This window comes from Orcinus orca, chromosome 14 (assembly GCF_937001465.1).
Source record: "Orcinus orca chromosome 14, mOrcOrc1.1, whole genome shotgun sequence".
Classification (NCBI taxonomy): Eukaryota; Metazoa; Chordata; class Mammalia; order Artiodactyla; family Delphinidae; genus Orcinus; species Orcinus orca.
In genome coordinates, this window is record NC_064572.1 from 14737145 (window position 1) to 14762397 (window position 25253).

General features: G+C 42.4%; 1 protein-coding gene across 1 annotated transcript in view; it reads left to right on the forward strand.

The window, feature by feature from the left end:
• RYR2 (ryanodine receptor 2) overlaps positions 1-18729 on the forward strand; it is a 517690-nt gene extending 498961 nt beyond the window's left edge. The window contains exons 100-104 of the mRNA XM_049697219.1: positions 2404-2560; positions 3991-4055; positions 6156-6256; positions 7123-7174; positions 17355-18729. Of these exons, the coding sequence (XP_049553176.1) occupies positions 2404-2560; positions 3991-4055; positions 6156-6256; positions 7123-7174; positions 17355-17450 (471 nt within the window). The 3' untranslated portion in view covers positions 17451-18729. The remainder of the gene's footprint in view (positions 1-2403; positions 2561-3990; positions 4056-6155; positions 6257-7122; positions 7175-17354) is intronic.
• The last annotated feature ends 6524 nt before the right edge of the window (positions 18730-25253 follow it).

Below are 25253 nucleotides of genomic sequence, written 5' to 3' on the forward strand. Positions count from 1 at the left end.
TGTCTTTGGAGTAATGTCTATTTAGGTCTTCTGCCCATTATTCGATTGGGTGGTTTGTTTTTTTCTTATTGAATTGTATGAGCTGTTTGTATATTTTGGAACTTAAGCCCTTATCAGTCACATGATTTGCACATATTTTCTGCCAGTCCATGTTTTGCTTATGGTTTCCTTTTTGTTTTGCTTCTGGTTTCCTTTGTTGCGCAAAAGCTTATAAGTTTGATTAGATGCCATTCGTTTATTTTTGCTTTCACTGCTATTGCCTAAGTGACCCAACCTTTATTTAATTCTGTTCATTAAATTCCAGGCGTCTGACTTAGATGCAGAATACAAGACGTTTCCTATCAGCAATTGGCTGTTGAACTATGAGCATTTTGGTATCATCTTGCTGCCTATTCTTTGCCTAAACTTTATGTTCTTTAAAATGACCTGAGAATCTGAGGTCTATTTGAGCCGTTCTCCATGAGAACAGCTGACCAGTCATAACTTTTCACTCCTCAGTCATCCCATCCCACAAGTGATTTTTGAGTACCTATCATGTGCTGGACATTATTTAGGCACTGATGATAGAGTAGTAACCCAAGTAATTCTTCTTATAATGGGACTAATTCTAGTGGAGTGAGATAGATCATAAAACATCAAATGAAAAAATAAGTTGGAGACACAAGTCTGGAATTCAGGAAAGAGACCCAAGATGTAAATAGAAATTTTTTGAAGTAATTAGCACAGATGATATTTAAGCATGAAACTGGAAAAGTTCCCCAAGGGAGTGTCCTAAAAGAAACAAAAAGTCAGAGAACCCAATCCTGGGCATTAGTTCATGAAGAGATAGGGAGATGAGGAAGAACCAGCCAAGGGGGCTGAGAAGGAATGACCAGAAATGTAGGAGAAAACCAGAGGAGTGCGGTATCTCACTGAGTGAAGATGCTGTTTCAAGGTCTTTGCCCCGTTCGTTAGGGTTACGGCAGACAGTGAGTTCTTTGTTTTGCATTGATGGGTGACATCAGTTGGGTAAATGAGAGTTTCTCGAACAGTCTGAGGAGGGCTCATGGAAGAAAGATTATTCATTGAGGTTCTGAAGGATGAGTAGGTTCTAATGGGATACAAATGGGAAAGAATATTGCGAGATGAGGAGAATATGCGGGCAAAGATCTAGAATCAGGAATACTGTATTTGGAGGAGGCATGGGTAGAGGAGAGGGCGGTGCTTAGGAGAGGGGAATTTAGAGAGGGGAAGTAGGGCTAAATCAGAGGGCCTGGAATGGAGAGTGTGGACTTATCCTAAATAAAGATAAAACCCTAGATGCTTAATCCAGTGGTCCTGATGTTGCTCCCCCCAGAGGACACTTGGCAATGTCTGCAGACATTTTTGATTGTCTGTGGAGTGGGGCGCTACTGGCATCTAGTGAGTAGAGGCCAGAGATCCTTCTAACATATACTACAGTGCATAAGACAGACCTCATAAGACAGACAACAAAGAATTATCTGGCCTAAAATGTTAATGATTTTGAGGCTGAGAAACCCTGCCCCAAAGCGCTTTACTGCACCCCTCTTTTTTGGCAACGGACACTTGCAGCTGTACATGTTGTCGGTTGCTTTAAAGTTTAAACAATGAGCTGCTAGTTCTTCCCTGCCTCTCTCATTTTTCTTTATTCTAGACATTAAAGTTAAAAATTTTTCGCATTATATTCCAATGTGATAGATGAGAGGATGGTAAGTGTTACGTCTGGTTTTTTCCTCACTTAATTTCTAACATTCCATCCAGTTATACAATGGACTTTTACTTCCCCATTCCTTTGTCTGTTATGCTCACAAAAAAACTGAACAGTGCAATTAAATATAGTTTTGTGGCCCTTACTGTGATCCTAATGGGATAACCTTATGCCTGATGCTAGTGAGGTATTTTTCATTTCCCGCAAAGTATGACAGCTGGCGCTAAGCAGAGTATGCAGCACAGAGTTTTGTTTAAAAGACAGCAGAGGGCTTCCCTGGTGGCGCAGTGGTTGAGAGTCCGCCTGCCGATGCAGGGGACACGGGTTCGTGCCCCGGTCCGGGAAGATCCCGCATGCCACGGAGTGGCTGGGCCCGTGAGCCATGGCCGCTGAGCCTGCGCGTCGGGAGCCTGTGCTCCACAGCGGGAGAGGCCACAACAGTGAGAGGCCCGTGCACCGCAAAAAAACCCAAAAAACAAAAAACAAAAAAATAACTATAAAAGACAGCAGAATGTAAGAGCCAAGTGTTTGCATCACAATTACAAATACTGAAACAAAGAGAGGTGATGTAGAAGGCAAAGATGCTCATCATTTCCACAGTGAAGATTAGGAACAAGAGAGACAATCTTAGGTGTGTTGAGTATAAAAATGGGCAGTGGTCCTCCAGGAAGTGAAGCCATTCCTCTCTTTTCCAGTGCTATATGTTCCACATGTATGTCGGGGTACGTGCCGGAGGGGGTATCGGTGATGAAATCGAAGACCCAGCCGGCGATGAGTATGAGATCTATCGAATCATCTTTGATATCACCTTCTTCTTCTTTGTAATTGTCATTCTCTTGGCCATAATACAAGGTAAGCATCATCCTCAAGAAGATCTGGAATTTGACCTACATATTGTTGAAGCTAACATTAAAGACGGGGTAAGAATGTCAGGTGTTTCTTAGAAAAGCCAAATAGAACTCTTCCGTTCAGTGTTTCTTCATTGGAAATCTGTAGAGGGAAAAACAAAGAAGCAAGGGACCCTGCTCTGGCCGGGAGATGGCTACAGGTTTCTCTGGCCTCCTTTCAAATAACAGAATGGAAAGAGCACTTTCCTGGGTCTGATTTCCTGCCCTGCCGCTGATGACCTTTACAACTGGTGGTGGGTGAGCCATTTAGCCTCTTTGGGTCTATCACATGGAAATTATATAAAGCTCTAAGCCATGGGTTATTGAAAAGATTTCTTTAAAAATGATGCCTGTTCCGTGTGCCCTGGGAGCAGAATGCTGTTCTTCACATTTGACGAAACTGAGCCATCGTAAGTCTAAGAAACTTGGCTGAAGTGTACAGCTGAAAAGTGTCAGGGCTGGAATCCAAAGGCACAGGGTCTGGACCCAGAGCCGTCACGTGCAACCACCGTGCCACGTTGACCCATTCGATCTTCCTTTTACTCCAAGGGAACTTGGAGCGGGTAGTTTTTTCCTCTCCTTTTATTCCAAGGTAACTTTTCTTCCCTCAGAAAAATCACTCATGTTGTCTTCTTCTGCTTACACATTTATCCTAGCTTGAATTAAAGTCTATAAATGGGACATTATCCTCTAAATTCCACAGGCAAGAAAATGATACCCTTTTATCAGTAAAGTACAGGAACACGTTTAAAGGATTCATAACCCTTCCTTTATGTCTTTATTGAGTGTAACAATAATGTGTTTACAAGAGGGCAAAGTCATGTAAAGCACTTGGAAGAAAACATACAGCCCGGCAAGTCACAGGAGAAATGGGAACAGAGCAGCAGGAAGCCGTTAGTTGCTAACTGTTGCAGTCAATAATGCTAGGGAAAGTTTATTGATGATGGACTTGCGAAAAAAATGATTTGAGAAAAACTCCTCACAGTTAATATGGGCATGTTTGATTTGCAAATTAGCACTTGACAATCTTATTAGTGGCATTTTTCTGTACTTTATGACCATCAATCGCCATTGCTCCTTCTTGGCGTGAAGCAGGTAGTAACATACCATTTCTTGATGCCAAGGTAACCCAAGGTTTTTCCTGCTGTCACATCATTTTTAAACCCCTTTTCAGACAGTATGTATGTGCCCTGGGAACTGCATGTATGTCTGCCCCCCAAAGACAGAACGCTGCTGCCCTCGTAGGAGTATCTGGTGTGCGCTCACATCTTCTGCCAAGCTCTGAGCATCTCTCAGTCTCATGGTCCCTTTCCTTGGGAGGCTTAGCCAAGGGGCTGTGAATTTCATTATCCTTCTCTGGTTGATAGATTAAATCCCGTCTTTACTGAACACTAGGTTTAATTATCGATGCTTTTGGGGAACTAAGAGACCAACAGGAACAGGTCAAAGAAGACATGGAGGTGAGTCTCTCCGTTTCTGACTCTGCGTTTTTGTTGTTGTGGACACTGCCTGTCCCCACTGTCTTTTATCAAAGAATGACGACTGTGGGAGAAGGGGGAGGGACATGAACAATGCATGGCTTCATTGGCCTGTTTTTGATTCAGGCAATACACGTAGTTGGGCACGGCTGCTAGGCTGTGTGGTGGGCTCCAGGGACATACAAACAGTAGTGTGGCGTCATCTGCCCCTCCAGGAGGGGGAGACCATTCATTCAAAATGGTGGATCCGCCGACAAATAAGTAAACAGGACATCTTGAGCAGTGTGATGAGCCCTTTATAGGAGGAAAGGCTGCGTGCCGGGGTCTCTGGGGCTGGTGTCTAGTTGCCTCTTGTATGATCAGGGGCGTACTTAAAAGAAGGGATGCCCAAGCTGAGGCCTGAGGATCGCAGAGGTGTGGATTTGAGAGAGAGAGAGAGCTCAGGCCAGTTTTAGGCCACCTCCCCACTCCGACGTGCCCCACCATGCCCATCACCAGGGGTACCATTCACATTGGATTCTGTGAAAACGTCACCGCCTGACATTCTATATCCCAAGACTCTGATCTCAGGGAATTTGATATGCAGATTTTTTTCTTGGAAGCATAACTGGTTCGGGATGAAGCATTACTTTCTAGTAAAGGGGCTGGAGAAGAAGGCCAGCTAATTAAGAGCCTAATCATGCATTTGAGAGAGTTACAGTGTGACTGACAGGCTGGGAAGCAAGAAAAGCGTTTTAAGCGGGGCAGTGAGGTGATCAGATTTCACATTTTAAAAAGATAACTATGGATTAAAATAGGGGGAGTGAGCTCGACACTGGCACACCCAGGGACAGGGAAGCAGCTGTCAGCATTTTCTAGGCAGGAGATGATGAGGCTTTTGCTAGAGACGTGCCACTGAGGATACAGGAGGCAGTACTTTGGCATGAAAAGAACTTGGTGATTGGCCAGATGCAGAGGATGAAGCGTTTGGAGCAAGCGGGGATGTTGCTGAGGTTCCGTCCAGCATGAGCCTCTAGAGAGAAGCCTTGTGGCTCAGTTACACACAGAGTGACCGAGAGCGGTAACAAAGAGGAAGGGCGGTTTCCTGGGGAAAGCTGTTACGTGGGAACCTGTTTAGTTAAGAGACACTGAATGGTGTACAAGACTGGACTGCTGAATGGAGGCTTTCTGCTGTCAGCAGCTGTTGATCAGTAAGGCAGGGAGAATTATAAATTACCTTAATCATCTTGATTCTAGGCTCTCGCATCTAGGGCATCATAAACATGCCTCTAACGGTATGAAACAGCTTCTAATTTGCAGGGAAGATGGGCATCTGGAGCCACATGAGGACAATAACTATTGAATTCATTTGAGTTGATACACAGGAGATGCTAATGATAAAACGGAAGGCCTGCTTCTCCCTGGGTTTTGGGTACCAGGCCTGCAGATGGCAGACCTAGCGGGTGAAGAGAGATGGCTGGGATGGGAGGGAAGCGGAGAGAGCAGCGGTCCTGTTTCTAGAGTGGACTGCCATCCCAGTACATGTATATTGGCTGTGTGCCTAGCATGATGCCTGGCATGTGGCGGACCTTCTCTGAATCGTTGATTCAACACCTCACGGCTTGGTATTTGGTTTGGTCCTCCCCAGATGGAAGGAATTTGTGCCTACCCCGCTCCACCAGCTTGGTCATCAGACTTGGCTAGGATAGATACCAAGTTTGTGGTTTCAGCTGAGGATACATTCAGTCCTACCTAGATAACTTGAGCCAGTGTAATGAACAAGAGTGATCACCGAGCCTGGGCGTGTTCACTTAGGCTGGAGAAAAGAAGAAGACATTGCTTTGCTTTTCGGCCATCATCATCTTGTTCTCTTCTTTCTGCCTCTGTTACTTCCTGCTGTTGGTTCCTATGTCATTTAAACCCCACGGCAAGATGTAGTGGTGGCAACAGTTAAATTGATGCTCAGGTGCTTGGCACAGTCTTCTGGGATGATCTTTTACGTAGACCGAATAAGCCAAGTAGCTGCCCCTGAGTGGTGAGCTGTGTTTTCCTTTTGTTTTGCTTTCTGAACTCTGACCTTTGCATACTGCCTTTGTCTTCTAGACCAAGTGCTTCATCTGTGGGATAGGCAATGATTACTTCGACACCGTGCCCCATGGCTTTGAAACCCACACGTTACAGGAACACAACTTGGCCAATTACCTGTGAGTGTGCCTCACGCAGACTCCCCTACCTCTCCTGATACCCAGGCATCCCCCACCTCAGGAAGCTGGAGAAACAGGACAGAGAGCACCTCTCGGAGGGAAAGACCCACAGCTAGTGGTTCTTTGGACTTAGGAAATGAAGTTGCAGCCCTCCACGTGAACAGTACCTTCTAGAACATGAAATGAAAAGGTGGCCAGGATGAGAATATGTACCAAGCCTCTGAGAGAGCTTGGGCCGTGTTTTCCATTTCGAACAGGAATGCTCCAGCTGCTCCCTAGAGATATGTGAATCTTCACGTTTCTTTACTGAAGAACCACAGACCTCGTTAGGCACCTTGAGACTAGCCAAAACAGTACTTCAGTCCAATATTATTTCTTAATCCGTTTCTAACCTGATTTTAATATCTAACAGAAAAGATATAGAAAAAAAAGATATAGAGTAGCATTGTAGCAATTTAAAAAAAGTGGGTTTTGGAATTCACAAGTGTGCAATATTAGACAAGTTATTGAACCTTTTTAATTATTGGTTTATCCAAATGAGGATTTCAATTCCTGCTCCATGAGTGAATGTGGAAACAGTTGCAGGCAGGGTCTGGCACTGAGCCTGATATAAAGCAGCTCCCAAGAGGTATAACTTAATCTGTGAACACATTATAGCTCCTTTGAAAAAAATATTTTAAAAGCTGATTAAGCTTTTGGTCCCCATGGCATTTTTTTTTTTTTTTTTTTTTTTTTTGGCCCTGCAGGTTTGACCCAGTTATTTTCTCTGCCATGAAGAGTTATTAGTCCATGGCAGGATCAGAAGTATCTGTTTATGCTGATATTTCCATACAATCCATTTCTGATTACTCTCTCTGTATCTGTAGGTTTTTTCTGATGTATCTCATAAACAAAGATGAAACAGAGCACACAGGACAGGTAGGTAAAGAGTGACCATACGTCATCTAAAAGAAATGATGATAAAAGAATCTCTGCATTTTGGAATGTGTACATTAAACATTAACTAACTTTGGAATTACTTTCAGATATTAGTCATGGTATCTTAGTATAACATTCCTGTTATCCTGGATGTGTATGCAAAGATTGCTGTAGTAGAAAAAGTAAAATTAGAATTGCACATTTATTAGCTGAAAATGCTGAGTTTGGGTTTTGATAATTATAATATACTTGATTGCTTAATCAGATAGCAGATGATTTCAAATGAACTTCATTCAATAGTATTACAGTCATTTAAAAATAATTGCATATCCTGGGACAAGATGGCAGAGTAGAAGGACCCTGAGCTCACCTCCTCTCAGGAGCACACCAAAATCACAACTGAATGCTAAACAACCATTGGTAAAAAAAAAGACTAGAACCTACCAAAAAAGATATTCTACATCCAAAGACAAAGAAGAAACCACAACGAGACAGTATAAGGGGTGCACTTGCAATATAATTAAATCCTATACCCACCCCAGATGGGTGACCCACACACTGGAGAATAATTATATTGCAGAACTTCTCCCACAGCAGTGAGAATTCTGAGCCCTATATCATGCTCCCCAGCCTTGGGGTCTGGCATCAGGAGGAGGACCCCCACCCCCACCCCCACCCCAGAGCACTTGACTTTGAAGCCAGCAGGACTTGAGTGCAGGAGCTCCAAAGAACTGTGCAAAACAGAGATGCCACTCTTGGAGGGCACACACAAGGTCTTTGTGCCCCAGGACCCAGGGCAAGAGCAGTGACTTCATAGGAGCCTGGGCCAGACTTACCTGCTGGTCTTGGAGAGTCTCCTGGGGAAGCAGGTGTGGCTCACTATGGGGACAAGGACACCGGTGGATTCACTGGTCTGAGCTCTCCCAGAGGCCGCCATTTTGGCACCAAGACCTGGCTCCACCCAACACCCAAACCACCAACAGGGTGAGAACGCAGACCCACCCATCAGCAGACAGGCTGTCTAAAGGCTTCCTGAGTCCACAGCCACCTCTAGACATGCCCCTTACCTGGCCAGCCCACCAGAGGGCCAAGACCCAGCTCCATCCACCAGTGGGGAGGCACCAGTTCCTCCCACCAGGAAGCCTGCACAAGCCTCACCCACTAGGGGGCAGACACCAGAAGGAAGAAAACTACAATCGCCTCCACACTGTGGAACTGAGTCTGCAAACACAGGTCAGAAACTACCCTGATGAGAGGGTGATGAGAGGGGAGTGTACTGCTGGGACACATAGGACATCCCCTACAGAGGGCCACTTCTCCAAGGTCAAGAGACATAACTGACCTTCCACATACATAGAAATACAAATAGAAATTCAGACAAATGAGATGGCAGAGGAATACGTTCCAGACAAAGGAACAAGCTAAAACCCCAGAAGAACAACTAAGGGAGATGGGCAACCTACCTGAGAAAGAGTTAAGAGCAATGATCATAAAGATGCAAGAACTCAGGAAAAGAATGGATGCACAGAGTGAGAAGGAACAGGAGGTTTTTAACAAAGAGTTAGAAAATATAAATAACAACCAAACAACTGAACAATACAATAAGTGAAATGAAAAATACAGTAGAAGGAACTGATAGCATAATAAATGAGGCAGAAGAATGGATAAGTGAGCTGGAAGATAGAGTGGTGGAAATCACTGTTTCAAAACTGAATAAAGAATGAAAAAAAAAATGAGGACAGTTTAAGCAGCCTCTGGGACAACGGCAAAGGGACCAACATTCACATTATAGGGGGTCCCAGAAGGGAGAGAGAGAGAAAGGGCCTGAGAAGATATTTGAAGAGATAATAGCTGAAAAATTCCCTACCATGGGAAAGGAAACAGTCACCTAAGTCCAAGAAATATAGAGTCTCAGGCAGGATTAACCCAAGGGGGAACACACCAAGACACACAATAATAAAACTGACAAAAATTAAAGAAAAATATTAAAAGCCACAATGGGAAAGCAACAAATAATATACAAAGGATTCCCCATAATACTATCAGTTAATTTCTCAGCAGAAACTCTGCAGGCCAGAAGGGAGTGGCATAATATATTTAAAGTGATGAAAGGGAAAAACCTACAACCATGAATGCTCTACACAGCAAGGCTCTCATGCAGAGTTGATGGAGAAATCAAAAGCTTTACAGACAAGCAAAAGTTAAGAGAATTCAGCACCACCAAATCAGCTTTATAGCAAGTGCTAAAGGAACTTCTCTAGGCAGAAAGGAAAAGGCAACAAGTAGAAAAAAAATTACAAAATGGGAAAGCTCACCTGTAAGGCAAACATACAGTAAAGGTAGGAAATCCTTCATACACAAATAGGATAACTAAACCAGTAATCGTGAGAGGAGAGTACAAATGTAGGATATTTGAAATGCATTTGAAATTAGGAGAGCAGCAACTTAAAACAATCAAGTATATATATAGACTGCTATATCAAAACCTCATGGTAACCACAAATCAAAAATCTATAATTGATATACACACATAAAAAAAGGAATTCAAACACAACACTAAAGATGGTCATCAAATCACAAGACAGGAGAACACAATAGGAAAGGGAGAAAAGACCAACAAAAGCAAATCCAAAACAATTAACAAAATGGCACTAAAAATATACATATTGATAATTTCCATAAATGTAAATGGATTAAATGCTCCAACCAAAGGACACAGACTGGGTGAATGGATACAAAAACAGGACCCGTATAAATTCTGTGTACAAGAGACCCACTTCAGATCTAGGGACACATACAGACTGAAAGTGAGGGGATGGAAAAAGGTATTCCATGTAAATGGAAATCAAGAGTAGCAATATTCAGATTAGACAAAATAGAGTTTAAAATAAAGACTGCTATGAAAGACAAAGAGTGACACAAAATAGTAATCAAGGGAATAAATCCAAGAAGATACAACCATTGTAAATACATATGCACCCAACATAGGAGCACCTCAATGTAGAAGGAAATGTTAACAGACATAAAAGGAGTAACTGACAGTAGCACAATATTAATGGGTGATTTTAACACCCCACTTACATCAATGGACAGATCATCCAGACAGAAAATCAATAAGGAAACACAGGCCTTAAATGACACGTAAGACCAGATGGACTTCATTGATATTTATAGAGCATTCCATCCGAAAGCAGCAGAATACACATTCTTTACAAGTGCACATGTAACATTCTCTAGGATAGATCTCATGCTGGGCTAAAAAGCAAGCCTCAGTAAATGTAAGAAAACTGAAATCATATCAAGCATCCTTTGTGACCACAATGCTATGAGATTAGAAATCAATTATAGGAATAAAACTGTAAAACACACACAAACACATGGAGGCTAAGCAATATGTTACTAAACAACCAATGGATCACTGAAGAAATCAGAGGAAATTTTAAAAAAATACCTAGAAACAAATGGCAACGAAAACTTGACAACCCAAAAACTATGGGATGCAGCAAAAGCAGTTCCAAGAAGGAAGTTTATAGCAATACAGTCTAACCTCAGGAAACAAGAAAACTCTCAAACATCCTAACCTTACACCTAAAGCAACCAGAGAAAGAAGAACAAACAAAACCCAAATTTAGTAGGACAGAAATCAAGATCAGAGCAGAAATAAATGAAATAGACACAAAGGAAACAATAGCAAAGATCAATGAAACTAAAAGCTGGTTCTCTGAGAAGATAAAATTGATAAACCTTTACCCAGATTCATCAAGAAAAAAAGGGAGAGACCTCAAATCAGAGGTCAGAATGGACACCACAGAAATACAAAGGATCATAAGAGACTAGTACAAGCAACTATATGCCAATAAAAGGGAGAACCGGGAAGAAATGGACAAATTCTTAGAAAGGTACCACATTGCACCAGCAAGAAACAGAACATATGAACAGATCAGTCACAAGTAGTGATATTGAAACTATGCTACCACCAACCGATGGATCACTGAAGAAATCAAAGGGGAAATTAAAAAATACCTAGAGACAAATGACAATGAAAACTCGAGGTTCCAAAACCTATGGGATGCAGCAAAAACAGTTCTAAGAGAGACGTGTATAGCCATGTAAACTTTATAGTTACAGCCATATAGGCTCAAGAACCAAAAAAAAACTCAAACAACCCAACCTTACACCTAACTCAACTCGAGAAAGAACAAACAAACCTCAAAGTTAGTAGAAGGAAAACAATCATAAAGATCAGAGCAGAAATAAATGAAATAGAGATGAAGGAAACAATAGAAAAGATCAATGAAACTAAAAGCTGGTTCCTTGAAAAGATAAACAAAACTGAATAAATCTTTAGCCAGATTCATCAAGAAAAAAAGGGAGGGCACCCAAATCAATAAAACTAGAAATGAAAAGGGAGATGTTACGTAGGAAACCACAGGAACACAAGGGACCATAAGAGACTAATACAAGAACTATATGCTAATAAATGGACAACCTAGAAGAAATGGACAACTTCTTAGAAAGGTACAAGGAATAAACAGAAATAGGAACAGACCAATTACAAGTACTAGAATTGAACCTGTGATTTAAAAACTCCCAAAAAACAAAAGTCCAGGACCAGATGGCTTCACAGCAGAATTCTACCAAACATTTAGAGAAGAGTTAACACCTATACTGAAACTAATCCAAAAAACTGCAGAGGAAGAAACAGTTTCAAACTCATTCTATGAGGCCACCATCACCCTGATACCAAAACCAGACAAAGATACCACAAAAAAAATTACAGGCCAATGTTACTGATGAACATAGACACGGAAATCCTCAACAAAACACTAGCAAACCAAATCCAACAATACATTAAAAGGATCATACACCATGATTGAGTGCGATTTATCCCAGGGATGCAAGGGTTTTTCAATATTCCCAAATCAATCAGTGTAATACACCATATTAACAAATTAAAGGATAGAGACCATATGATCATCTCAATAGATGCAGAAAAAGCTTTTGATAAAAGTCAACATCCACTTATGACAAAAACCCTGCAGAAAGTAGGCACAGAGGGAACCTACCTCAACATAATAAAGCCCACATATGACACATCCACAGCTAACATCACACTCAATGGTGAAAACCTAAAAGCATTTACTCTAAGATCAGGAACAAGACAAGGATGTCCACTGTCACCCCTTTTACTCCATGTTGTTTTGGAAGTCCTAACCCCAGCAATCAGAGAAGAAAAAGCAATAAAAGGAATTCAAATTGGAAAAAAAGTAAAACTGTCACTGTTTGTAAATGATGTGATATACTACACATAAAAAATCCTAACGATGCTACCAAAAAACTACTAGAGTTCATCAAGGAATTCAGTAAAGTTGCAGGATACAAAATTAACACACAGAAATCTGTTGCATTTCTACACACTAACAACAAATAATCAGAAAGAGAAATTAGGAAACAATCCCATTACCTAAATGTCCATTGACAAAGGAATGGGTAAAGAAGATGTGGTACATACATACAGTGGAATACTACTCAGCCATAAAAAAGAATGGAATAGTGCTATTTGCAGCAACATGCATGGACCTAGAGATTGTCATACTGAGTGAAGTAAGGCAGCGAAAGACAAATATCATATGATATCGCATATATATGTGGAATCTAAGAAAATGGGTCAAATGAACTTATTTACAAAACAGAAATAGAGTCAGAGATGTAAAAAACAAATTTATGGTTACCAGGGGGGAAGGGGAGAGGGATAAATTGGGAGATTGGGATTGACATATACACACTACTATATGTAAAATAGATAATCAACAAGGACTTACTGTATAGCACAGGGAACTTTACTCAATACTCTGTAGTGACCTATATGGGAAAAGAATCTAAAAAAGAATGGATATATGTATATGTATAATTGATTCACTTGAGGAAACACAATATTGTAAATCAACTACACTCTAAAAAAAAGTTAAAAATAAAAGAATTTCATAAGGACAAAAACAAACAAAGGAAACAATCCCATTTACCATCGCATCAAAAAGAATAAATTACCTAGGAATAAACCTACCTAAGGAGACAAAGACCTGTACTTCGAAAACTATAAGATGCTGATGAAAGAAACCAAGATAACACAAAATGATGGAAAAATATACCATGTTCTTGGGTTGGAAGAATCAATATTGTCAGAATTAATAAACCAAGCGTCCCTAGTGGTGCAGTGGTTAGGAGTCCACCTGCCAGCACCGGGGACATGGGTTTGAGCCCTGGTCCAGGAAGATCCCACATACCGCAATGTAACTAGGCCCGTGCACCACAACTACTGAGCCTGTGCTCTGGAGCCTGCGAGCCACAACTACTTAAGCCAATGCGCCTAGAGCCTGTGCTCTGCAACAGGAGAGACCACCGCAATAAGAGGCCCATGCACCACAATGAAGAGCAGCCCCTGCTTACCGCAACTAGAGAAAGCCTGCGTGAATCAATGAAGACCCAGCGCAGCCAAAAATAAATAAAATAAATTTTTTGAAAAATGAATAAACTACCCAAGGCAATCTAGAGATTCAGTGTAATCCCTATCAAATTACCAATGGCATTTTCAAAGAACTAGAACAAAATTTTTTTTAATTTGTATGCAGACACAAAAGACCCCAAATAGTCAAAGCACTCTTGAGAAAGAAAGATGGAACTGGAGGAATCAGGCTCCCTGACTTCAGTCTACACTACAAAGCTACAGTAATCAAGACAGTATGGTACTGGCACAAAAACAGAAATATAGATCAATGGAACAGGACAGAAAGCCCAGAGATAAACCCACACACCTATGGTCAACTGATCGATGATTAAGGAGGCAAGAATATGCAATGGAGAAAAGACAGTCTCTTCAACAAGTGGTGCTGGGAAAACTGGACAGCTACATGTAAAAGAATGAAATTAGAACACTACCTAACACCATACACAAAAATAAACTGAAAATAGATTAAAGACCTAATTGTAAGGCCAGATACTATGCAATTCCTAGAGGAAAACAGAGGCAGAACACTCTTTGACATAAATCACAGCAAGATCTTTTTAGATAACACCTCCTAGAGTAATGAAAATAAAAACAAAAATAAACAAATGGGACCTAATTAAATTTAAAAGCTTTTTCACAGCAAAGGAAACCATAAACAAAATGAAAAGACAACCCTCAGAATGGGAGAAAATATTTGTAACCGACAAGGGATTAATTTCCAAAATATACAAACAGCTCATGCAGCTCAATATCAAAAAAACAAACAACCCAATCAAAAAATGGGTGGAAGACCTAAACAGACATTTCTCCAAAGAAGACATACAGATGGCCTACAGGCACATGAAAAGATGCTCAACATCACTAATTATTAGAGAAATGCAAATCAAAACTACAGTGAGGTATCATCTCACAACAGTCAGAATGGCCATAATCAAAAAACTTTATAAACAATAAATGCTGGAAAGGATGTAGAGAAAAGGGGACCCTCCTACACTGTTGGTGCGAATGTTAATTGGTACAGCCACTATGGAGAATGGTATGGAGTTCCATCAAAAAACTAAAACTTGAACTACCATATGACCCAGCAATCCCACTACTGGGCATATACCCTGAGAAAACCATAATTCAAAAAGATACATGCACCCCAATATTCATTGCAGCACTATTTACAATAGCCAGGACATGGAAGCAACCTAAATGTCCATCAGCAGAGGAATGGATAAAGATGTGGAACATATATACAATGGAATATTACTCAGCCATAAAAAGGAACGAAATAGTGCCATTTGCAGAGACGTGGACAAACCTAGAGACTGTCATACAGAGTGAAGTAAATCAGAGAAAGAAAAAATATTATGGAATATCACTTATACATGGAATCTAGAAAAATGGTACAGATGAACTTATTTGCAAAGCAGAAATAGAGACACAGATGTAGGGAACAAACTTATGGATATCAAGGGGGAAGGGGGGTGGGATGAACTGAGAGATTAGGATTGAAACATATACACTACTACGTATATAATAGATAACTAATGAGAACCTACTGTGTAACACAGGGAACTCTACTCCATGCTCCATGGTGACCTAAATGGGAAGGAAATCTATAAAAGAGGGGAGATATGTGTGTGTGTATATATATATTCATGATAATTATATTCATAGTAACTATTTCATTTATATATATATAAATTCACTTTGCTGTACAGCAGAAACTAACACAACATTGTAAACCAATTATATACTCCAATAACAATTAAAAAAAAAAGAAATCCCAGAAATAAACCAACACACCTTTGGTCAATTAGTTTACAACAAAGGAGGTACAAAATACAATGGAGAAAAGACGGTCTCTTCAATAAGTGCTGCTGGGAAAACTGGACAGCTACATGTAAAAGAATGAAATTAGAACACTCCCTAACACCACACACAAAAATAAACTCAAAATGGATTAAAGACCTAAATGTAAGCCTGGATACTGTGTAACTCCTAGAAGAAAACATAGGCAGAACACTCTTTGACATAAATTACAGCAGTATCTTTTTGGATCTGTCTCCTAGTGTAATGGAAATAAAAACCAAAATAAACAAGTGGGACCTAACTAAACTTAACATCTTTTGAATAGCAAAGGAAGCCATAAACAAAATGGAAAGAAAACCTACGGACTGGGAGTAAATATTTGCAAATGATGCAACTGACAAAGGATATACAAAATATATCCAAAATATACAAACAGCTCCTACACCTTAATATCAAAAAAAACACCAACCCAATCAAAAATGGGCAGAAGACCTAAATAGGCGTTTCTCTAAAGAAGACATACAGATAGCCAAAAAGCACATGAAAAGATGCTCAGCATTGCTAATTATTAGAGAACTGTAAATCAAAACTACAATGAGGTACCACTTCACACCGGTCAGAATGGCTGTCATCAAGAAGTCTACAAATAATAAATACTGAGAGGGTGTGGAGAAAAAGAAACCCTTCTACACTGTTGGTGGGATTGTAAATGGGTACAGCCACTATGGAGAACAGTATGGAGGTTCCTTAAAATACTAACAGTAGAGCTACCATATGATCCTGCAGTTCCACTCCTGGGTATATATCTGGAGAAAACCATTAATTTGAAAAGATATGTACCACAATGTTTACTACAGCACTATTTACAATAGCCAAGACATTGAAACAACCTAAATGTCCACTGACAAATGAGTGGATACAGAAGATGTGATACACACACACACTCACACACACACACACACACACACACACACACACACACACGCACAATGGAATATTACTTGGGCATAAAAAATTATGAAATAATGCTTTTTGCAGCAACATGAATGGACCTAGAGATTATGATACTAGGTTAAGTAAGTCAGACAAAGACAAAAGTCATGATATTTCTTATATGTGGAACCAAAAATAAAATGATACAAATAAATTTATATACAAAACAGAAATAGAGCCACAGACATAGAAAACATATCTATGGTTACCAAAGAGGAAAGGAGTGGAAGGGATAAATTAGGAGTTTGTGATTAACATATACACACTACTATCTATAAAATAGATAGCAACAAATACCTACTGTATAGCACAGGGGACTATTCTCAATATTTTGTAATAACCTATAAGGGAAAATAATCTGAGAAAAAAATATATGTATGTGTATAACTGAATCACTTAGCTGTACACCTGAAACTAACAACACTGTAAATCAACTATACTTCAATTTTTAAAATTAAAATAAATAAATAATTGCATATTAAATGTTTAAGGTTCTGCCCGAGCTATTTGAAATTCTCCCTCCACAAATATTCACCTGCCATTGTTAATAGTTTGAATTTGAATGGTACAATTAAACAAAAATAATAGTTTTAAGGAACCCTCAAAATCATATATCACAAATAGGTTTTTATCATTATTATATTACAGTCAGGATGAAGATTGATTATTTATTAGTAGAAATAAATAAGACCTGGTATAATTAGGAACTATCTAAATGAATTTGGGATTATAACTATGTGTAATACACCATTATACGTATGTGACATATATATATATGTATGTAAAATAACAAATTTGAGTCTCTTTCTATCTTATATTTTGTGGTAACACAGAGATCCTAGGGAAAGACATGTTCTTAACACATTGCCTTTACTTTTACAGGAATCTTATGTTTGGAAGATGTATCAAGAAAGGTGCTGGGAATTTTTCCCCGCTGGGGATTGTTTCCGGAAACAGTACGAAGACCAGCTAAATTAATCTCAGTCCCAGATCACCTCCGAAAACACACACACACACACACACACACACACACACACACACACACACACAGACACAGACACGTTCTCTCTGTCTTTGTCTCTGTTCTTCTGTTTCTAGACTCTCTCTCTCTGTTCCCTTGGAAACATCTGCTGATTTTCTGAATTGCCAGCATTATATGCTTTCTCGGAGCAGTGAAGCTGTGTTTCTGAAGACTTGACTGTGCTTTTTCCCCCACCTAGTGTATTTTCTTTGAGAATAATGACTGAAGAATAATCTAAATTCATACATGGACAAAATGGGAACTTTGGAAAGAAAACCATTCTGGAGACTCTCAATTGTTACACACACAGATTTCCTTCTGAGACTCCTGGAAATCAGCTTGCACTATGGGGCTTTCACAGAGAAGCGTGGCAGCCACACTCATCCGGCCTCTTTATTTCACCATCCAGAAAGGAACTCTCTAATGGTCACAGAGCACTGTAGCACTTACCAGATTGCCGTGGACACCAGTTACGAAGGGAAATAGTGCCTTACTATATGTGGGTTGAGCTATGCAGAAGATATGTGCATGAAAAAACATCTTTATTTTCCTTATGTCGACTTTTTTTCTTAGTTAGATTGATTTTTGTGAGGGTTTTTTTCTTTCATGCTTTTCTTTGGTGGGGGAGGGTAAGAAAAGCAGTTTGCGTGCACCTTTTAAAAAAGACGGGTGGCCTGTCTCAGGATGAGAGGAGGTTCTTCTCATTCATCCAGATTCCCATTTCCCCTCCCCCTGTGCTCTTATTCTGGTAATGCTCTGATGCAATATTGCAACTTTATGAAATCTTTGTATGAAAACAAAAAGACTGCAAAAAATATACTTTCAAAAGAAATAATTCATTGCATGTTTATTATGCAAGTTTAAACGAACCAAGAAAACCTTCAGAAGCAAGTTGATCCACGTGAAAGAACTTTCATGATAATTATATTCATAGTAATAAAGTGTCGTGGGCTTAATTGTATATTTGGAGCCAGTGTCATCCACCAACAATGTGATACATTATGAACTTGACAGTAGTTTTGGGTTTTTCTCTTTCTTTCGGCCACCTGTGATCAGTTGTGGATTAAGGACTTCTTGTCGGGCCATTTTTTTAATATCAAAGCTGAAGCAATATCCATTCAGGGATTTCATCAGTTGCATCAAAAAACACGGATAATAATATATCAGTCACTCCATTTTGAGTCCTTTTAAATGTAATGCGAATCTTTACAAATAAAAAAGAGATTCAGAATGGAAGCAAGGTCATTTTGCAAATATTGGAGCTCTTTTATTACAAGGTCTGCTTGTTAATTTTAGAATTGTAAAACTGCTCTGATTAAACTATTTAACTTTCTCACCCTCTTTCTCCATTTCACTTATAACTGGGATGCATCAGAAAGCCTTGAGCTTTTAAGTTGTGTGTGTCTAGCGCAATCCAAACACTACCTTAAGGCCTGTCATACGTCCCTGCAGCTAGCAAGTTTTCTGCTTTTATGATTACGGAACCTCAGAGCTGTGGAGCATTTTGAATCACCTAGCTCCACCCCTGTCATTTCCTTGTCTTGGGGTCATCCAGATTTCTTGGAAACCACCAATAACAGAAAAATCAGTCTCCCGAATCATTTTAATTTTTAATCAGCTTTCATTTTAAGAACTCTTCCTTATTCAGGGCAAATTCATTTCCATGCAACAATAGGGATTCATTTTCTGTCTTAATCTGGAAGAGGACTGGCACACCAGTAAGTGATATACGAAACGTTCCAATGCTAATTGAACAGGTACTGTGTACCAAGGGCAGTGCTGGGTATCTACTGTCATTTTTCAGCCCATTGGCACATCACAGCTGTGGTACTTAGATTTTGCATTTGTCTTGAAAAACTTTGCCCTTCTTCCTTTCTAGGTTCTTTGGCAGGTTAAATGGACATAAGACAGGTTCACAGGAGAAAAACAATTTTTTTATGTACGTGAGCCCCACAAAGACATGAGAGGCTCCCAACAGTGAGGCAACTGAGGCTTATGTGCCATCCTGAGCTCCGGAGAAGAGAGTGGGGTCTGGGCCTTCAAAGGGAAGGAAGACAATTCACAGGACGGTGGCAAGAGCAAATATTTGGTAAACAAGTTTTTGCCGTGCCAGGTAGAACAAACAGGCCCTGCTGGGCTCCCCCCAGCCTCCCACACCAGCCCACACTCTCTATAGTTATCCCTGGTGATGGTTCTCTTCCTGGACCAGGTCTTCTATCTGAATTCTTTTAGACACTTAAGGAGGAGGTAAAAAGCTCTTCCTGAGTCTTCTGAGGCTTGATTGACTTCAGCTCGAAGTAATCCACATGCCAGAGTGGCACATTCTGGGGAGGCTCATACGAAACCTCTCAGTAACATTTTTATTTGGGTGAAGGAGTCATTTTGTCCGTGCTGTGGGAATCCTCAGTCCTGCTCAAGGAGGTGACCTCATGTTCTGAGGAGTCTGGATAAAATAAATGAGGTCAGCGCCACAAAACATCCAAGACCCCGTTCCCCTTTGCCACAAAACACTTCAGAGGAAGCACGCAGCAGAGAGGAATAAATGTTATTCTGGGACATAAAGTCTGACAGATTCAGGTCTTCTGTTCATAATGCCAAAGTCAGAGTTGACATGAAACAACAGTACAAGTGAGAGGTGAGCGAACAAATGCCTAGTTGTCCCCTGGATTCTACAGATTCTTGTAGACTCTCCTGATTGATGGCTCCTGGCTTTAGAGCCCTGGTCGGTGACAGACAAGTGCTCAGGGAGAAGCAGAGAAAGGCTGAATTCAGGAAAGGAAGCTTCCTTCCACTCGTGGCCTTTGGCCATCAGTGTTGGAGGAAGACTAAAGGCGCAGAGCTGGTCACTTTAGAAACTGTCACTGGTGCTGTCAGTGGCCGACAGAGGAGGAGGGTTCCTCTTTGTTTCCGTCTCAAGGCCTCAAAGGGGAAGGGGCAGATTTTCTGCATTGGCGTTATTATTAAATCTCCCAGGAAATGTTGCACGAATTACAAACACACTGGGACTCTCTACTTCTGTGATTAAGCTCAGGGCTGCCTAACTCACACTGAAGAAATGTAATCCCCTCAGAAATTTTCAAGTATTCAAACAATCACAAAGAGTATCATAATATCCTATCTTCATGTCTCTGCTTCCACTCTCTCAGCCATTTTTCTCCCTTTCTTATTTCATCTATTCCTACCCCACTTCTTTTCTATGGAAACATCTCTTGATCCTACTCTGTAAGATAAACAGCTAAAGCAGGCAGTTAGCTAGATAGGAGCAGAGCAAGGTGGGCAATGGCCTAATGGCAGGAACCACACACCTAACAGCCGGGGTCCTTGGGTAGACAAAGAAAAGTAGGAACTTCCAGACCGACAGGAAACCACACATTTTGGGGTGACAAGTGTCCTGAAGTCAGACAAAGAAAGGTGGGAAAAGGCAGGAATCTCTGGTGTCCATTGTAACCTTTTGGTCACTATGCCCTCATTACAATAAAATTAGCCTTGCATATAAGAAGTTCTTATCGTGCACCGATGCCACGATACTTCCAATCAAGGCTAAATAAGGACAAAAATCCTTCCTCCCCTCAGGAAGGTGGGGCTGATGAAAATCAGGGAAAAGAACCCCCAAACCTCTCCCTCCCAAATGAATATTCCACCTCTTCTTTTCTACATCCACATAAGAAGTTTCCCAAAGAAACTCAGGGCAGCTACTCACCGGAGCCTGGCTGCTCTCCCCTAGGGAGCATACAATCGCTAAAATAAACCCTTGCTTTACTTTCCTGACCTCCCGCCTTGTCCCTGAATTCCTTCTGCGACGAGACAAGAAATTAGCTGCCAGTATCATCTTTGGCGAGGCAGCCAGGGGAGTTCGGTAAGCCTCAGCCTCTCGCCTCCCTTACGCTTGAGAGGCGCTGCCTTGCTTCCTGCCATTCATTTCTCCCCCCTCCATACCCTCCCTCTCTCTCTCTCTCTCCCTCTCTTATTGTCTGTCCCATTTTCGGACCTGTTGTTGCAAAGATGTGAGCAGGAGTCGAGCATCTAAAAGCCGCTAGGGCACTCGCCACTGGAAGACTCTCCTCCGGATGACAATAGGTCTGTCCGCCCACCTCAAGGCAATTTCCGGGCAACGTTTTTAGGCACACAGTTAAAAGCATACCACCACCCACTCCCTGCAGCTACCCTTATAGGCTTATTATTGGTCCACCTATGCCTGACTATCCTTGTCTCTCTCTGTATCCCTATCTTTTACTTTCCATTCTTTTTTCATGCCTTACTCTGCTGGAAATGGGGAAAGTGAATCTGCCAGGCATTTTCCAACCTTGCCGTTAGGTCTTATACCTCTCATTACTCGCAAGGCACGTCAGGAGAAGTTTCCAAGCATTCTCACAGGCGGCTAGGGACCCAAACCATAGGAGCTTTGCCCTCTGGGTTTGCCTTATCCACCATTTAATTAGCTGTCCTCGGGTTCAATTGTGTGGAAGTATAAAATGCAGCCTTACTCAGACTGTAAGAGAGTTCACACCGTGCCCATGGCTGTTACGGTCCCTTCGGGAGCTCCCTTGTGCCGTGGGTGGTCTGTGTACATAACCCCTGGTGCTGGGAAGGGGGACAGTCCTGCCCCGTGCGGTTGGAACCAGCGGCGGTGGCGCTGCATCTGGGCTGCCATCCTTCTCCACTCGCCTCTGCACGGCGCCCTGCATTCGGCCAGCCCCCTCCACGGTCCGCCACACAAGCGGGATCCATCCCCACCCCCAACTCAAACTGTGGGCACGGGGCAGTTCATGCTGGGGGCGGTACGCACACATGGCCACGCCCCAGGGACACATGACCCCCGTTTGCCATGCTTGCCTCCCCTGGGTTGCGTGATTGGGAGTGTTCTCACAGGGCTGTCGGGCCCTCCATCCCACCAAGTGCAGACAGAGTGCCTCCACCTTGGGCCACCATATCCCCCCCCACCCCCGGCTGGTGGCGCTGCCCGCTGCATGGAGCATTCTGGGGGCGGGGGCAGGGTAGCACCCAGGCCAGGGGGTGCTGCCCACAAAAGGGAAGGGAAAAGAGAAGATTTTTCACAAACCACCTCCCTTAATGGCCAGTGCCTGTTTCCAGAAATATACCATCCTCTTAGGGAAAAAAAGCTGTAACCTAAATAGGTCCTGGAACTATGAGGATGTCTGTTCTAGAAGTACATACCCCAGAACACAGAGATTAATCGTTGGCCACAGAATCTATAGAGAAACCTTCAGGATGGCCACTCATCCTGGGTACTGCAGACACCACGATAGGACACAGGCCCCAGGATGCTGGGGCCAGCAGGATCGCCGTATGGGGGAGTAGCTAACCCCCATTGTGACTAGTATGGAAGGGACTAGGTGGACAGGGACACCTGGAACAAGTCCTGTCCTAGGGAACTGCCACGGGACCTCCTAACGCCAGTGCACCTCTCTGTTACGGGAGCACCATCTCCCTGAAGGAATGATAGGAAACACCTCTTCCATCCCCAAGGACTGACCCCTCAGGTGCATTCTGATTCCCTAGGACAAGTTTCCTCTAGATTGTTTAAAGTGAAAAAAAAGTGCTTTCTTTTGTAACACAGCCTGGCCCCAATATAAACTTGAGGACGATGAGGCCTGACCAGAAAATAGAAGCCTCAACTATAATGCCTAACATCCTACAGTTAGACACCTAAATGAACAGAAGTTCCTTATGTTCAGGCTTTTGAGGCCCTAAGAGAGAACCTGGAACTACGCAAGTCCTATGTTAGGGAACCTTGCTGGCTGGGACCCATTCAGGCTACACCAAAGCCCGCTGTAGTGGCATCTGTGGAGGAACACAAGCCCCAGACAGAAGACCCAAGCCCCACACTCTTTCACCATCTTCAGCTCCTCCCCTGCCCTATAAGCCTCTTTACCCTTCCATACCAGCAGTGCAGCCAGAGCTTCCCAGCCCCCTTCAGCAAGTAGTAAGTGGGCCTCAGGGAGTTACTGGAGTCCACACCCCTTTTTCTTTTTTTTTTTTTTTTGGTACGCGGGCCTCTCACTGTTGTGGCCTCTCCCACTGCGGAGCACAGGCTCCGGACGCGCAGGCTCAGCGGCCATGGCTCATGGGGCCAGCTGCTCCACGGACCGGGGCACGAACCCGTGTCCCCTGCATCGGCAGGCAGACTCTCAACCACTGCACCACCAGGGAAGCCCCACACCCCTTTGTCTTTGTCCAGCCCAGTGCTGCACTCCCTTAGGCTGATTCTCCGAGGACCCCTGCTGGCTCACTGAAGAATTCCCGGGACTAACTCTATCCTTTGACCTTACCTGGAAGGACCTAAATATTGTTCTTTCCCACTGCTGCACCACTGAGGAAAGACCCATATTTGGGCACAGGCTCAAACATATGCCGATGGATTACATGTCACCCAACCTCACCAATGCCCTGTGGACATGACAGCAGCGCCTCTAATGGATCCCAGTTGGGACTATTGGCCAGGCCAGCCTGGTATCACTAGAAGGGATCACATGATCCTCTGCCTTACTGAAGGGATGAAACAGTGCATAACGAACCCTGTTAACTATGATATGGTTAAAGAGATCACCCAAGGCCAAGATGAAAATCCAATCCTACTTCAAGCCCGATTGGTATCAACAGGTACTCTCAGAAAGTATATGAATGTAGCTGCAGACACTTTTGAGGGACACATAGTATTTGCAACCCACTGCATTAGCCAATCAGCCCCTGACACTCATAGAAAGCTTCAAAAGTTTGCCATGGGGCCCCAAAGGCCTCTCAACCTTTGTATTGATACGGCCTTCAGAGTCTTTAGCAATAGAGACCAGGCTGAGGAGGAAAGGAAGGAACAGCGTGACTTAAGAAAGGAACGACTGCAGGCTAGGCTTTTGGCAGCCATCACGACAAGACCTAACCCACCACCTGGTCACCCCAAAAGTACTCCCAGAAGACCCCTGCCAGGAAAGGGAAATTCTTTTAGCTGTGGGAGCCCCAAACACTAGAGGAAGGAATGCCCAGGAAACAGGTCCCAGCTACACCCAGGATGCCATGCCCACACTGTAAGAAGGTACACCACTGGAGGAGGGCATGCCCCCAGCTCCGAAGCAAGTGAGGTAATTCCCCCACGCCAGTCACAGCAGTATTTGACTGACAGGACCCAGGACCTCCCAGGGCTCCTGAGGAGACCGTCATCATCACACAGGAAGAACTGCAGGAGACATGACAGGTAAACTTCTCCAGTTTCTAGTGGACACGGGAGCCACTTACTTTGTCCTGACTTCTCACACTGGGCCCCTTGCCCCCGAAACCTGCTCTATTATTGGAGTAGAAGGAAGACCAAAGCTAAAACATTTCACCACCCCTCTACCTTGCACCTGGGGAAAGATACTTATAACTCACAGGTTTCTTGTCATGCCTGAATGCCCTAGACCATTACTTGGAAGGGACTTTCTCTCAGCCTTGGGGGTGACTCTTACTCTCCCTGAAAACCAAAAGCAAGGAGTATTTTTGGCTGGACTGTGTATTATACGAGACATGGACAGTCCAGCCCAAAATATTCCCCCAGAAAAACTTATAGATCTACAGGTCTGGGATCAGGTAATCCCAGGGAAGGCAAAGTTTGTCACTCCTATAAAAATCACCCTAAAAGAAACACAACTTCCTTTCCAGGCAGCAACACCCCATAAAACCAGAGACTCCAACCCCTAATCTCAAAATTTATCAAATATAGGCTTTTGGGCTTCCCTGCTGGCGCAGTGGTTGAGAGTCCACCTGCCGAT